General features: G+C 51.9%; 2 protein-coding genes and 1 non-coding gene across 10 annotated transcripts in view; 2 read left to right on the top strand and 1 right to left on the bottom strand.

Moving 5' to 3' along the window:
- POGK (pogo transposable element derived with KRAB domain) lies at positions 1-15,531 on the top strand. 8 transcript variants are annotated; one of them, XM_043568671.1, is made up of 7 exons: positions 1-198; positions 1,636-1,769; positions 7,214-7,376; positions 8,092-8,218; positions 8,974-9,072; positions 10,343-11,834; positions 13,673-15,531. In XM_043568671.1, exons 2-6 carry the CDS (start codon positions 1,720-1,722, stop codon positions 11,812-11,814), a joined length of 1,911 nt encoding a protein of 636 aa, XP_043424606.1. In that variant the 5' UTR covers positions 1-198; positions 1,636-1,719; the 3' UTR covers positions 11,815-11,834; positions 13,673-15,531. The 8 variants fall into 8 exon arrangements, with proteins under 8 accessions (XP_043424606.1, XP_043424613.1, XP_043424609.1 ...); XM_043568674.1 differs by lacking the exon at positions 7,214-7,376 and adding an exon at positions 1,262-1,384 and having other exon boundaries at positions 20-198; XM_043568673.1 differs by lacking the exon at positions 1-198 and adding an exon at positions 262-374.
- Positions 2,968-3,100, top strand: LOC122476640. The gene has a single exon (XR_006295564.1). It is a non-coding gene; the product is annotated as a small nucleolar RNA SNORA52 (small nucleolar RNA).
- Positions 11,834-15,955, bottom strand: part of TADA1 (transcriptional adaptor 1) — a 23,133-nt gene continuing 19,011 nt past the window's right edge. Inside the window, exon 8 of the mRNA XM_043568679.1 lies at positions 11,834-12,387. Within this exon, the coding sequence (XP_043424614.1) occupies positions 12,208-12,387 (180 nt within the window). The 3' untranslated portion in view covers positions 11,834-12,207. The remainder of the gene's footprint in view (positions 12,388-15,955) is intronic.

Below are 15,955 nucleotides of genomic sequence, written 5' to 3' on the forward strand. Positions count from 1 at the left end.
GCCGCGCTCCTCCCCTCTCCTCCCAACACCCTCAGCTCGCGGCCGGACCCTCCTCCTCCCACCACGTGTCCTCCCCGCTCCCTCCCGAGGGGCCGCGCGCACGGGAAGCCGGAGAGGCGGCAGGGATGGCGCTGTGACAGCGGGGCCGGAGCCCTCGGCGTCTCCTCCCGCGGCCCCGGCCCGCGTCCCGGCCGCTCGGTGAGTGCGCGCGGGCGGCGGGCCGGAGGCCCGGGGCGGCGCGGCCCTTCCCGCGGCTCCGGGGCTGCGCGGCGGCGGCAGGGGCGGGGGCGCGAGGCTGCAGCTGCGGCGGCCGCCGTCGCCTTTGTTGCGGGCCCGCCTGGTGGCAGGCGGCGCCGGCTCCGGCCGCCCGGCAGGTGCGCCGGGGACGGGGAGGGGGCCCGGCGGGGAGGCGGGCCGGGGGCGGCGGGAGCCGGGGGCGGCGGGAGCGCTCCCGGCGCGGGGCCGCGGAGAAAGGGAAATGGGACAAGATGGCTGGAGATATCCGAGCGCGCCCGGGGGCGCGGCGGCTGCGGGCGGGGCGCGGGGCCGTGGGCGGGTGGGCGGTGGCGGCGGCGGCCGCGGCCCTGGCCGCGGGCACCTCGCCGCGGGCACCTTTGCTGCGGGGCGGTGCCACCTCCGCCCCCACCTCCTGCCCGGGAGAGGGCGGGGGTGGCGGCGGCAAGTTTGGGCCCCTGCTCCGGCGGTCTGAAGCCTTTTCCGCCCGCCCCTGACCTAGCCTTGCCGTGTTCGCCCGTCCCCTTTGGCAATACCGAAGAAGCACACTGAACTCTGGAAGGATCTTTTCTTTCGAAGCCCGGGAGGATGCGGCCCACAAGATGCACACTCACTCCACACCTAGGAGTTGCCCGCGCCCCTAGAGGGCAGGAGCGCGGCCCTTTGTATTGGCCTACAGCTGGACCCAAGAGAATATTCTTTTCGCCACGGAGGCATTTCCCGGTGGGGGTGGGCCCTAACAGATTTCTGCACCTTCTCGGGTATCCAGGCGTACACCTCACTGTGTGTCACTGAATCTCGGGTTTGGAAAATCTCCTAAGGCAGAATGACTACTTTCTGAACCGGCTCATGGACAAAATCTTTAGCTTTGGAAAATCCAGGTGATGGGTATTCTGGGCCAGCCAACTTCCAGGTGCTTAACTGGCCTGTAGGGAGAACCCAGTTGAGCAAGTGTCCGGGCTGTGTTCGGACATCTTCGTTGGTAAAGAAGCTAACACCCCTCTCCTGCCGCTTATTTCACGTTCAGGTGGCCCTGGCTGTGAGAAAGTTCTGCCTTTCAAAGCACTCTTAAAACCTCTCCCAGGAATGTTTACCCACCAGCCCGTTCTGCCCCTGGGTCTCTACAGAACCAGTCTGGTCTCTTCCACAGGTAGCCTTTTTAATATATGAAGGCAGTCAGGTATGCTATCTGCCTGCAGCCCCTCTTAACATAATTAATATGCCACCTTCCAGCTTCCTGGTGCTTTTCCTAAAGCCCTTCCTCCCCAGGCCTGACTCTTCCTTCCCTTACTCCAGCCTGAACAGTGCTTGGGGATAAGAGGTTTGCACAGGCACCCCCATCCCAGGCTTCGGAGAGTTCACACTAGTGCCTGATTTTTCTCAACTGAATCTTGCTTGCAGAGATGGATTCCACAGCCTACACTCTCAACTTGACCCTGAAAGAAGAAGAAGAGGAAGAAGAGATTCAGAGTCGGGAACTGGAGGATGGCCCCACAGATATGCAGAAAGTCCGGATCTGCTCAGAAGGTGGTTGGGTAAGTAGGAAGATGGGTCCACACAGCTGTGAGGAGAGGTCTGGGAGCCAGGCTTGTTTTAAGTCTCCTCCTCAGTCAAGCATAGGAAGTAAAAATAGCCCAGCCCAGCCCGGTATGTTTGCATTCCTGAGAAAACAGTCCTGTGGCTTTAAAAGGCACTGTGAAGAATGGAGCTGGTTGTGGGAACAGTCTCTTCAGCCATGTGGCTTATTGTCGTTCGGACTGGAAATCTGAGAGGCTTGCCTCTCTCCTGTGCCCCTGAATCGCCTACGTTTTACTTAGCGCCAGGCACGTTGCAGACGCCAGCTACATGTTCGCTGACCTCTTAAAGAAAAAATTACTCTGACGCTTGTGAAGACGGTAAGGAAGATGGGTCGGGACTGTTGAGATGGGTGTCGGGACTCTTGCAGTGGGAGAGAGCTGGGGCTCAACGCTGAATACAGTGAGACAAGCAGGGATTTCCAGCCAGGGATCCAGAGTGGGTGAAAAGTTACTAAGATGGGACATCAAGAATAGGGGGATTCTTGCTAAAGGCAGACTAGGGTGATCAGCTGTCAAAGGTGGGGGAATCTTTCTAAGGTAAAGTAAAGCAGGTTTCTTGCTAAAACTGGGCCAGGCAGGCCGAGGACAGGAGGGGAGCCCCCATGGAGGCCTGGTAGGGAAGAGGGCCCAGAGGAACGTCACTGAAGTTTGGGAAGGAGAGAGTCTTTCACACCCACTGCTGGCTGAAGGGAACCTTTTTAAAACATTTTTTTTTTTTAATTTTTTTTTTCAACGTTTATTTATTTTTGGGACAGAGAGAGACAGAGCATGAATGGGGGAGGGGCAGAGAGAGAGGGAGACACAGAATCGGAAACAGGCTCCAGGCTCTGAGCCATCAGCCCAGAGCCTGACGCGGGGCTCGAACTCACGGACCGCGAGATCGTGACCTGGCTGAAGTCGGACGCTCAGCCGACTGCGCCACCCAGGCGCCCCTGAAGGGAACCTTTTTAAAAAGACTTGGGGCATTGAGCTGACAGGAGGAGAGCTTCAGTCGGTTTTGTGTGAGGACGTCTTGTGATAGCACACCCAGGAGAGCGGCATTATCAACCTGCCCGAATCGAGGGATTGGGGTGGTAGGCAGCACAGAATATGGAACATATCCAAACAGAAGCGTGTGATAGAATTAGAGTAAATTCATAAAAATATAAATGCAGCGTGGCCCATCCTAATCCCCGCCCGTCTGCCTGGGGCCTGCCAGGTTTTGCTCGTGCACCAGAGAGCTGTAGAAGCCTCCCCAGAAAAGTGAACAGGCTTCAGCGCGCCTGTGCCCGGGGCACTTCTGGACACCCCAGGGGTGGGGGGCGGGGGGGAGTGATGTAAGTGCAAGAGATATTTATCCTTATAATCATGTATAATTATTCACAGTACATCCCGGACATCATGACATTTAGGCATGAATGGTAAAAACTTTAAATATGCAACAAGTTGCATTCCTTTTCTCCGGCGAGTCCTGTGTATGAACATTATCAGTATCCATTCTATTCCTTTGTTTCCAGTAGGAGATTGGTGTTCACAGAAACACGGCTCTCCCAAATGTCCGGTCCAGCTCCCCTCCCGCACAAGAGAACTGGGGAGCAGAGAGGTTATCTACTTTGCCCCAAAGTTACACATGTACGCTGACACGTGTTCTTAAAAAAATAAATGTCTCTCAAGCTGGACCCTTAAAAGCAGTGCATTTTATTGTATGTGTGTCATACCTCGATGAAACACAATGCACCACCAGGCTCTGGGTTTTCAGTCGGGCTCTGTAGGCTGCACTGCCATTTTCTTTTTGTGTTCTCTGCTCACCCCCACCGCCTCTCTAGTTCCGATCCTCGCAGCTGGGGAGACCTTCGAGGACAGGAGTCAGTCCCATTTAGCCTGCAGCAAGACCTCAAGGCAGTAGAAACCCTGGGCTTTAAGGCTAAATTGGCCAACCCAGAACCTCTAGATAGCATGGAGAACCTTGGAAAATGGGTGCAGTAAAGGTGGACGTTTAAGTGTTGTCGGAACAGTGAGAAGGGAGCAAGGCGAAGGCCACTCTTAGCTGGGAAGGAAGGAGGTCGCTGGAAGAGGGGGGGCTGGTTTTTGTGGCCTCCAGGCAGTCTGCCCCCTGTCCGCGGTTATTGAGCACAGTGGTGGTGTTAAGACGAGATCCCTAGTCTCCTGGAGTTGCCGGTCTCGCGAGGAAGGTGGGGAAGTGAACATAATTCATAGTACAATATTCAGAGTGCAGTGGGTGAAGTCAGCTCAAGAGCAGGGTCTCATTCAGCTGGAGAACTCAAGAGGCTTTGCTCAGGGGGCAAGCATGGACCCGGTCTTAAGCAGTGGGCAGGTTGGCTCCCAGGCCCATTTCCCTCCTGGGGACATTTGGCAATATCTGGAGACGTTTTTGGCTCTTGCGATTTGGGTGGGGGTTGGGGAGTGGGAGATCCTACTAGGCATCTCGTGGGGAGAGGCCACGGACACTGCTAAACATCTCCAGTGCACAGGACAGCCCTCATGACAAAGAATTATCTGGCCCAAAATGTCCGTAGTGCTGATGTTGAAAAACCCTGTTCTAGGGCATTGAACTAGGGAAAGAAAAGAAATGAATCTGTTCCTTAAATATGTATTTTGGTTGTAGAGAATTGTGTTAGGGTGATCAATAAAAGCCTTTCCAACATAAGAACTGTGCTGTCTATCAGGATAATATTCCACAGGAGAATTGGAATAGAAATAGAGTTTCAAGTAGAGAAAAAGAGGAATGTACCCTGAACTGAGTCTCGTTCATAAGTGGCACTGGCCAAGGGAGGAGAGAGAGCTTGCACCCCAGACACGGGGAAAGCAGGAACAGAAGCACCCGAGAGGAACGCTCCTGTGCAGAGTTGGAACAGCTCCCGGAGCTGGAAGCAGAGAAGGTGAGAGAAGTAGGGCAGGCCCCGGGCCGGCCAGCCAGAGGGCGTGGTGAGCAGTGCTGAGGGGTGTGGTTCTCTCCCCACGAGCTCTGCGGGACAGGTCCCTTGCCCGTCTCTCTCGCGAGGGCCAAGGCTCACTACAGTCTGCGTGCTAAGTGGCCTGCTGAAAAAGTCTGGGCTTTGGAGTCAGACTGTTTATTTATTTATTATTTATTTCACGTTTATTCATTTTCGGGAGACAGAGTACGAGTGGGGGAGGGACAGAGACAGAGGGAGATACAGGATCCGAAGCAGGCTCCAGGCTCTGAGCTGTCAGCGCAGAGCCTGATGCGGGGGCTTGAACTCACGAACCGCGAGATCGTGACCTGAGCCCAAGTTGGACGCTTAGCCAACTGAGCCACCCAGGCGCCCCTGGAGTCAGACTTTCTGACTCTGTGACTGTGGGCAAGTCATTTAGCAGCTGCTTCCTCACCCATAGAAGTGGGGTAGTGATTCCCATTTCTTTATTCTTACTTCAAGGATTCAATAAGATCATTATTTCAACACGCAAGAGGGAGTGCCCCGCGCAGATGCTCTCTCGTGCACTGGTAACGGCCGTCTGCTCTGAGACCTTCGTTACACAGCTTCGCCAGCGTGCGGCTGTGCGGGGTGTAGGTACTTCCTGACAGTTCCCCTTGGAGATGGGCTCTGGAATGCCCACTTGCCGGCAGAGCAGGGCAGTACCTGCAAGCCGAAGGAAGAACACCTATCTGATGCATCCTGGGTCTTCTGAGGGAAGGGAGGAGGACAGGGATGGAGGGTCCCTACCTGTGAGGCCAAGAAAGGGCCTCCCGACTTCGGAGTGTTGCCCGGGGCAGGCCCTGTTTACCTTCTGCTGTGCTCAGCCGGATAAAAAGCCTCTGTGGGGAGAGAGGAGGCCTGCGCCACGGGGCCTGGCTGAAGGCTCGCTCACTTCTCACAGAGGGTTGCTGTGAGGAGAATTTCTAAGCCACTGGACTGTGCGTCTCGGAGTATAATGTGGGCTTGTTTGAAGATCCTCTGTGGCTCAGCCAGAAATATGAGGACGTGAATCTGGCACCAGTCACCCTCCAGCCACCTTACAACTTTGGGGCTCCTGAGATTTTTACCAGGCCTAGGACGTTTTACTTCTGTGAGTGTCGGTAGCCCCTCTGAAATGACAGGCGTAACCAGTCCCGTGTCCCGTTTTATCAGCAAAGGGAAAGGGACTATAAATAGGTATGGCCTGGATCTGGAATTTCCTAGGGAGAGAAAAGGCCAAAAGGAGAGTTGTTCAAAAGGCTGGGAAGTGAGAAGGGGTGGGGTGGAAAATTCCTGGCTGACAGGCTTTCCAGATTGATGAAGGTCTGAGGAAAGCCTGGAGATTCATCCCTTTTTACCTCCTAGTATTTCACACTTACTCCAAAGAGGAAGCTTGGTTTCGTAAGAGACTGAATTTAATGAGTATTTGAAACTATTCTAAGTGGAACAAGAGAAAGGACATTTGGATATCGTTTGCTTAAATCTTTTATTCACATATACATTTTGGGGGCACCTGGGTGGCTCACTCAGCCGGTCAAACTCTTGGTTTCGGCTCAGGTCGTGGTCTTGTGGTTTGTGAGTTCGAGCCCTGCATCGGACTCTGTGCTGATGGCGAGGAGCCTGCTTGGGATTCTCTCTCCCTCTCTCCCTGCCCCTCCCCTGCTCACACTGTTTCTGGCTCTCTCTAAATAAATAAATAAACTTAAAAAATACTTTGTTAAGTGATTACTATCTACAAGAAGTGTCCTAAGTTTAGGGAGATGGAATAAACATAGGTTTTGCCCTCAATGAGCTTGAATTCTACTGTAAGAAGCAGACAAGTAAACCAAGAGAATACTGCGTTGTGTTAAGTGCCACCGTAGTGTGGAGCCCAGGGTGCCACAGGGATGTGTAGTGGGCGCACAACCCACGTCAGGGTGAGCTTCCCAGGGAACGGCACATCTGGGCTAAGTCTTGGAAGGTGGGTGGGTGGGTGTCAGCCAAGCCAAGAATGGGGAGGACCTCTGAGGCAGTGGGAGAGCCATGTGGGGGGGACACGAAAGGAAAAAGAATGGTTTGCTCAGGAAACAGCAAGCGCTGAGAACCACTGAGCGCGGAGGTAGGGGAGAGTGAAGGGCTGGTCGCCAGGGAGGCCACTTTGCTCTTTGTAGGAGCTAGAGCCTTGAACTCAGACGGTGCTAGGTCCACATCTCAACCCTGCCATTTGTTGGCTGTGTGACTTACAGTAGCAACAAGGCCTCTCCGAGCCCGTTTCCTCCTTGGTGAAATGAGGTTGTCGGGGAAAACAGATGAAGCAGACACAGCCTTTCCTGGGAAGTACTCCCTACTTGTAGAGTGCTGTGAGTGGGAAGGGAGGACATGGACTTGGGGAATTAGGAGAAAGTCCAGTGTGTCCAAGTGACTGATGGCCGGACACCTGAAGAAGCTACACACTGGGCAGATGCTAATTTCCTAAGCTGGTGAAAAAGCAGTCTCATGATCACCCAGGCTCTGGATTCGGCCCCGGGGAATAGCTTTGAAAGCAGTAATCCTGAAACCCCGGCCCAGTGATTTCTTACCGCCGAATATGATGAACTTTGGAGTGGGATTTTTCATGACTGAAAGAAACGACATGGCAAAAAGAAGAGCAGAGTCGAGTAAACAAGAGGAGGTTGGTTTGGGTGGCCCGGCCCCTCCCACAGGGGTGGGGGAGCGGGGTCAGTGGGGAGAGGGAAGGAGAGCCGCCTTTGTCCTTGGCCGAAGGTCTAGGCATCAGAGCAAACTAGTTTGCTCTGCTGTTTCGTTACATAAATTTAAGCTCTAATTAGCTCTCCTCTCCTCCTACTCTTGCTCTTGCAGATTGGAAAAGGCAGGATGAGGCCCCCTCTCTCACTGGCTCCTCCCTGGGCTTTGGGTTCTGAGTCAAATGCTAGAGCTGGAACCCCAGGAAATGGAGAACGGTGCCCAGGAGCTGCCCCCCCCCACCCTTATGCCGGGCCAGGGATCTGTGACTTGGGGGAGGGCAGGGGGTGGCTGGGTGTGTGTATTTTGGGGGGGGAACTGCCTCAGGGTTTTTACTTGGGGGCAGTTGCTCCTGAATCTGGAGCCGGGGCTGAGCCCAGATCGGCTGGCCCTGCAGCGTGTGTCCCGATCTGGTGATCACTGCTGGGGAGTTTTCTTCTCAGGGTGCTGCTCTCCTCCTCCGTGAACCGAGGCGGTAAGCGACCCTAAGCAGGGCGTGCGGGACCTGTGCTGTGTCCTTGTTGTGCCTCCACTCGCCTAGTGAGTGTGGATGGACCGTGTCCCCCGGTCGGAGCCCCTCCCCTGTGAGATGAAGGTGTGTGAGTCTGTGTCTGCTTATGCCTATTAGTTGTTCCCTGTTCCAGGTGCCGGCCCTATTCGATGAGGTGGCCATATATTTTTCCGATGAGGAGTGGGAAGTTTTGACGGAGCAACAAAAGGCCCTCTACCGGGAAGTCATGAGGATGAATTATGAAACTGTCCTGTCCCTGGGTAAAGCTTTGTTTTTTCTTTGTCTCCTGGAAGCTCTGAGCCCAGAGAATTGTTTCCATGTCTCTTCTCTGGTGTATCCAACATCCCTTTCTCCTGAACTTGGACTCTGTCCCCTCAATGCCTGTGCCCATTTGATTTCCTGTTTTTGACTTCGGCAGGATATAAACATTGTGTCCATCTACTCAGCAACTTGCGCCAGCTCTCAGAACCATCCTCACTCGACCTAGGCATTCGCGTAAAAAAAAAAAAAGACCTAACCTAAGAAATGTCACCACAGATCTGGGCCTGTGTTTCATATGTTCCTCAGGAGGGAAGGCAGACTTCATTGTTACCCCGTCGGCCTCAGACGCTTGGGAACTCAGCCCCAAAGAATCCTCGTTCCCCTCCCAGCATTGATGATCCGTATCATTAGAATGTAACCAGCTGGAGGGATTTCCTAGTTTCTCGTCTAGGTACCAGAAGGTTCAATAGGTCAGGGACTGCATCCTGCTACATGAAGTTGTTTTTGTCGTTGCTAGCACCAGCCCTCATTAGCAGAGATCCCTAAATTCCCTTGGACCGACTTCTTTCCTATCATGTTTTTTCTTTCGTTACCCCTCAGCCCTTTCCCCCTGGCTTTTGTACACCTCCACGTGGAGAGAGTGTGTGTGTGTCGGGGTGGGGGAGGGATTCCTTAAGTAGCGTAAAGTACTGATTTTGGCAGGGCTCCAAGGCAGGAACACACAGCTATTACCTGTTTTATTTCCTATAAACAGAATTCCCATTCCCTAAGCCAGACATGATCACTCGGTTGGAAGGTGACGAGGAGTCTCAGAATTCTGATGAATGGCAGCTCCAAGGAGGAACCTTGGCAGGTACTACAATGAAATCACCCCAGCATCCACCCAGTGGGAGCATTGTGAACCTGGACTTTAAGTCTCCATGTACCTCGTGTGGGGTGTTTAAGAGTTGAGGCAAGGTTATGAGGCAGAAAGATGATGGGCTTTGGATGTTCAAAATCTTTCTAGCGCTGTGTGACTTTAGGCCACTTCATTCACCTCTCTGAGCCTCCATTTCTTCCTCCGTCAGCAGTGGGTAATAAGTCTCAACGTGCAACCTTGTACGCGCATGAAGTAAATTGAAGTTCGTATGGCGTTTGGTCCTGTGCACATGCTGGGTGAAGGAGGCCACCTCAGTAGCGCACCATATACGTTTGAGGACTAAGGAAAGTAATGGGACAAAGCACATGGCCGGGGCGATTTACCCTGGTTTCTTGTCCATCTCTTCTTGGATAGAAAAAGCAAGAGCAGCTGTAGTACATGTGTGAGTAGGTACGTCTGAGAGGCACAGGGCCCTTTATCAACAACATAGTTAGGAGAACGGTTGGCCAAATACAGCTTCTAAGCAGCCAGTGATTTTATTCACCTTCTCTCTATAGGGAAGAATGTGAAATGCCATATTTCACTGATTCTAAGACATGTTTCCCCCCGCCCACCACATTAACATCTCTGAAATTGAGAACCCCTCTTAAAACTGATGGCATTTTTTTTTTTCTTTTCCCATGGTGTATCTTGCAACTGATGGCATCTCAGTTTGGGTGAGACACGCTATCTTCCCAAGTCCTGTTCAGTTTCTGCGACCACTTTGTAAATATAGAAGTTCTGACATTGGTGTGAGGGGACGAAGTATGCTTTTGCTATAGATTTTCTTGGCGTAAGGGACGTGAGTCAGGCCATCCCTTTAGCAGTGCATCTAAATTCTGTACCTGCTGTATGGGTTACATTTGGCTTCTCGTGCCCACAAAAACCGTTTTGACCAAAGCGTGGCCCACAAAATGATCGTGTGATCCAAGTTTGGTACCCGTGTTCAAGTCCCAGCTCTGGCACTTCGTAGCTCAGCTCCCTTGATGTATTACTTCACTTCTGTAGCTCCACCTGCAAAGAAGGAGTAGCGATACACAGGTATTGTGGGAAGTAGGTGTGGCAATCCATAGGACTTAGGGGAACGTCATCTGTTACTAAAGGGCCTCCTTTGGGTGAACCTCAGATTAAGGTATTCTTAGCGTTTTCACCCAGGAAATCGGAATAGGCCAGAAGGCGTTTTTCTTACTGTCGTTGTATTCGCCCCTCCCTGTTTGTCTCCTAGAAAATGAAGAGACTGACGTCAAGCCCCCGGACTGGGCGGGTCCGATGAACGCCACCCCCCACTTTCCTCAGCCACAGCACCTGGACGGCTTTGGCCTCCGCCTGCCTCGGGACCTCACGGAGCTGCCCGAGTGGAGTGAGGGGTACCCCTTCTACATGGCCATGGGCTTCCCGGGGTACGACCTCTCGGCGGACGATATTGCCGGGAAGTTTCAGTTCAGCAGGGGCATGCGGCGCAGTTACGACGCGGGGTTCAAGCTCATGGTGGTGGAATATGCTGAGAGCACCAACAACTGCCAGGCTGCCAAGCAGTTTGGAGTGCTGGAAAAGAACGTTCGGGACTGGCGCAAAGTGAAGCCGCAGCTGCAGAATGCCCACGCCATGCGGCGGGCGTTCCGCGGCCCCAAGAACGGGCGCTTTGCCCTGGTGGACCAGCGCGTGGCCGAGTACGTCAGGTACATGCAGGCCAAAGGGGACCCTATCACCAGGGAGGCCATGCAGCTGAAAGCCCTCGAGATCGCCCAGGAAATGAACATTCCGGAGAAGGGGTTCAAAGCCAGCTTGGGTTGGTGTCGAAGAATGATGCGGAGGTATGACTTGTCCCTGCGGCATAAGGTGCCGGTGCCCCAGCAGCTGCCCGAAGACCTGACGGAGAAGCTCGTCACCTACCAGCGGAGCGTGCTGGCCCTGCGCAGGGCGCACGACTACCAGGTGGCGCAGATGGGGAACGCCGACGAGACGCCCATCTGTCTAGAGGTGCCCTCGCGGGTGACCGTGGACAACCAGGGCGAGAAGCCCGTCTTGGTCAAGACGCCGGGCAGGGAGAAGCTGAAAATCACGGCGATGCTGGGTGTCTTGGCAGACGGGAGGAAGCTGCCCCCGTACATCATCTTGAGGGGCACGTACATCCCCCCCGGGAAGTTCCCCAGCGGGATGGAGATCCGCTGCCACCGGTACGGGTGGATGACGGAGGACTTGATGCAGGACTGGTTAGAAGTGGTGTGGCGTCGGAGGACCGGCGCAGCGCCCAAGCAGCGAGGGATGCTGATCCTGAACGGCTTCCGCGGCCACGCCACGGATTCCGTGAAGAGCTCCATGGAGAGCATGAACACCGACATGGTCATCATCCCCGGAGGCCTGACCTCACAGCTGCAGGTGCTGGACGTGGTGGTCTACAAGCCGCTCAATGACAGCGTCCGGGCCCAGTACTCTAACTGGCTCCTGGCCGGGAACCTGGCGCTGAGCCCCACCGGGAACGCCAAGAAGCCGCCCCTGGGCCTCTTCCTGGAGTGGGTCATGGTCGCGTGGAACAGCATCTCCAGCGAATCCATCGTCCAGGGCTTCAAGAAGTGCCACATCTCCAGCAATCTGGAAGACGAAGACGACGTCCTGTGGGAGATCGAGAGCGAGCTGCCGGGAGGAGGGGAGGGACCCAGAGAATGCGATACCGAGAGCGCGCCAGAGGGCAACTGACCGCTGAGGGGAGAGCCCAGGTAACCCGCAGGCACACGCACACGCCCCGCACCTTCACGGACAGGCCTGTTCGTGTTCCACGGACACCTTCCCCCTTGCCGTGATTTTCTGTGCCTTCGAGAACTCTCAAGCCTGGGCTGCCGTACCACGGATCAGAGGCCGTCAGCTCTCCTTTAGGTCCAAGTGCCGTTGCCTGGCTTACTTTGTGGGTGTTCTGCTCTGAGGCCTGGCCCTCCCCACAAGGAGTGAGCTGCCAGAACACTGAATCTGAGGGCTGTCATGTTCAGATTATTTGGGCCTGAAGGAGCGTGGTCTGTCTGACGTTGCTCAGTCCGCAAAGAATTTGATCTGAAGAGCCAGCTTTTTCCTTCCCCTTATAAATCCCGGGGAACGTCAGGGCCGGGGTGTGTATCTGACACGCTTGGAGCGGCTGTGCTCCCTTCCGCTGGCCTCCGGGGTCGGCCGGCGGTACGGGGAGAGCACTGGGCGCTGGGGCCTCCGCGCCCAGACTTCGCGTGGTCTGCTCGGGAGCCCACTTGGCACAGAAAAACGATAGCGTAGGTCTGCTTCTCCCTAGGAGTTCAAAAGAGTTTTAAAACATTATCTGATTCTCATAATGACCTTCACATGGGTGGCGGGAGCAATTGCAGTAATTGCTTGTCCACTGATGTCCGGAAGGATATATTTCTAAATTGAATCCGGCACGAAAAAAAAAAAAAAAAAAAAGAAAAAGAAAGAAAAGAAAACAGGGCACATAGCCAAGACTACCATGAATAAGGTCTGAGGACTGAGAGCAAAAGGTCTGGAATTTTCAGAGTTGACTGTAGAAGGGCAGCTTCAAGAGGGAAGTGGGGGGCGGGGACTAACAGCTCTAGAGGATGTGAACTTAACACGTACCACCCCCCCAGCACCCACACCTTGGGAGAGAACAGCCAGCCAGGCACAGCGGGAAACCTGCAGAAGGAGCAAGCCATTCATTTTACCCTCTTGCTCTCATTTCCCTAATTGTCAATTAATTTTTTTCCCTAGACACGGTTAGTATGAAGAAGGTCATTCCTTCCTTTACAGAGGCCCCCAAACCGTCTTGACGTGTCTTCTTCCTTTTACAGCGTAACTAAGGGGTCCCATCCCAGTTGCTTTTTCCTCCAAGGGAAATGCTAACCGAAATCTGTCCCCTCACTCCTCGCCGTGCAAGTGCAAGAGGGACGTAGGTCTCCTCCCCTGCCCTCAAGTCAAACCGTACTCATGCTGCCGAACCCCGCTGTGATTCTGGGACCCCTCGTAGAACGGTGGAGTCGAGGAGGGGTTCTCAGTGTTAAATTCAAATTGCCAAAATTGCTTTTTCTGTCCCTCTCATGTCCCCTACCCTCCCCCTCCATGAATTCAGCCTTCTTCTGCTAACCATGGTCAAACTTTGAATATTCTAGTGAGTTGTTAATCCTTGTCTTATTTTACTTTGTGTTTTTGTTCCCTCTCCTTGTTAAACAACGTTTTTGCGCTTTTTTTTTTTTTTTTTTTTTTAATTTTCTAAGCTCTTTGCTACCAGAAGAGGAAAGGGAAAAGACAGGGCGAGGCTGCAGCTGTGAAGATAGGCATTTACGTCCGATATCAACCATGACCTTCTGACCATCATGACCACCGGTTCTCTGTTCAGCTGCCCTTTTGTGAACCGAGGAAGCGATAGAAGCAGTTAGGGATTCTCAGCAAACAGGAGATTTAATAGTGGACAGATGGGCATAAAACTGGTTCTCCTCATCTATTTGGAAATCTGACTAATGGAATAATCATGTTTGTTAAAATGTATACGATTTCTAAAATCCAAGGGTTGATTCACACTTAGGTTCTCTCTGTTTTCCAGCAATTGGAACTGTTTGAAACAGGTGAGAGGAAAATCCTCAAGAAGATTCCTCAAAGTGTGGACGCACAGGGAGCAGCAGAAGGCCGGGGGGGCTGGAACAACCCCATGTCTGGACTGTGCACCCTGTCCTGTGACATAGCCCACCCCCGCCCCACATCCACGTGTCAGAAAAGTCTAGGACCCTTGATTTCAGCAGAGACATGATTAGGGAAGAAACTGCTTCTGCCCCATTTTTTGTTTTAGAGATTAATCCATGTGTCCATCAAAAGAAACCTGTAAATATGAATGAACAAAGGTATTTGTTCCTGGAGAAGAGACCGTTTGTTCAACACCAACAGGAGACTCCTGTGGGCCCAATTCCACTGATGTCCTCTCTGTGGAGAAAACCTCAAGTAAATGTTTTCTTTTGCCTTTAAAAATGCTTCCAAGAGTAGAACCTGTCCCCACACAGGTCAAGACTGCAAAGAAGGCTTTGTAGAAACGAGTCCCATACGTACACCTGCTACTTACACATTTCCTCTTTTGGAAAAATGAGATACTAATGATAAAATTCAGGCATACTGGCCTGGTGCCAGCAGATGGCTTTTCCACAGACGAACTAGGTTAGAGTGGAAGATGCAGGTTAGGAAACTATGCTGTTGTATTTCTCTTCCCAATCTGGTTGGCAGCTAGAATTTTTTAGGGTCTTTGGTGGCCCTCTGTGTCATTATATTTAATGATGGGGCAGCAGTTAGTGTACAAGCTCTTCTGTTTCTCAGGCTGCCTGCAGAAGATGTCACTATAAATTATCTGCTATCTACATGGTACAAGGCTCATTGACTCATCGGATACTTGTTGGTTTCTTTAATACTTTGATCACAAGGGTATGAGAGGACGTGGGCCTTTAGCCACAGCTGTTTCAAGACTTCTAATCTCCTTCTGCCCTGCGGGAATAGATGGGAGGTCTTTGAATTTTTACATTCTAGTAATTTGCATTCCCACCTAAGTTGAGTGTCGCGAAAACATTCCGAGCTATCTATGCTACAAAAAAATATGCCAGGACCTTCTGGACAAAGCCATTGCCAGAAATGTCATTCCAATGTCTGATCTGAATAACAGGCTACCATAACCACTTTTCCTTCTGGTAGACTCTGCTCATTTATATACTCTACTGTTCTTGGCATCCTGAAACACCTATTTCTACTCAGGTACTCATTTTCCTATTAGTGACTCACCTTTGTCATTTGTTTAAAACCAGTTTTCCTCCAAGGTAGGAAACTTCACTTAGTTTCTGGTATATCTGACTAACTTTGAATATTGGAATTGTTCCCCATTTGCTTTCACCTGTACTGTATTATTTGTTGTCTCAAATGGCATCTAAATACAGCTATTTTCCATTCCAGAAGTTTCCATTCCCTCCCCTCCACTTCCACTTAATTTATCCTCCACTACCCTGGTCCCTGGCCCTTTCCTCTTTATGTCCTGTTTTACTTGCCTTGGGAGCCTAAATGATTTTATAAGATCTAATTTTGGGTTCTTGCATTGGAGCCATAGTTTTCTTGCAGAGAAGAGTAGAAAATGGGTTCAACTCCTATTTCATTCCACCAACATCTTCTTGAGTCTCATCATCAGCTGAGAGATGATGCCTTACAGGTTGCATAGCACTGGAACTTTCCTAGAGTAATGGCTCTACTGTCAGGGTTTTTCTGGGCTCATTCTTCCACTGACTTAATTATGATCTATGCTTAACAGAGTCCCAGTACAACTATTTTGCAGAAAGGCTATTACCCTAGAATTACTATAGCACATATTGAGACATAGTTGTACTCCCCGGTAGATAGAAAATTGACCCCAACAATAAACTTTGATAATAAAGACAATAGGCTATGGTGCTTTTATTTATTATTTACCTCTAGCATTGTGAAAGGTCACATTTCAAACTATCTTTTATGCTATATTCTCCGGTCTGGGGTGTATGTGTGGAATATCCTTGAATCAAAACAGTGTCTGTTCATGGGATGGCAATATAAATGTTGGTGTCTGAAGACAGGGAAGAAAAATGATAACATGTGGTTTTAAACTCAAAAGTCCAGGGGTGGGGAGTTGGGGGGAGGCCTGGCATAAATAGCTTTTTTCCTCATTCAGTCATGTTTCAGATGTTCTGGGGGATGGTACACTACCAAATCCCGTGAAGGAAATCCATAAAGGGATATTGATCTTAAATGGGTGAAGACATGCTAGCAAGTTGAGGAGCAGATCAGAAAACTTAGTTTTCACAAATTTCTTTAAAAATGAAAGCATGAA

Source organism: Prionailurus bengalensis, chromosome E4 (genome assembly GCF_016509475.1).
Source record: "Prionailurus bengalensis isolate Pbe53 chromosome E4, Fcat_Pben_1.1_paternal_pri, whole genome shotgun sequence".
Lineage (NCBI taxonomy): Eukaryota > Metazoa > Chordata > Mammalia > Carnivora > Felidae > Prionailurus > Prionailurus bengalensis.

Excerpts from the sequence above, each read along its gene's own strand:
- POGK (XM_043568671.1), top strand. The coding sequence starts at position 1,720 with ATGGCCCCACAGATATGCAGAAAGTCCGGATCTGCTCAGAAGGTGGTT. Across the intron at positions 1,770-7,213 it reads TCTGCTCAGAAGGTGGTTGG|GCTCTGGATTCGGCCCCGGG; the intron begins GTAAGTAGGAAG and ends ATGATCACCCAG. Across the intron at positions 8,219-8,973 it reads TGAAACTGTCCTGTCCCTGG|AATTCCCATTCCCTAAGCCA; the intron begins GTAAAGCTTTGT and ends TCCTATAAACAG.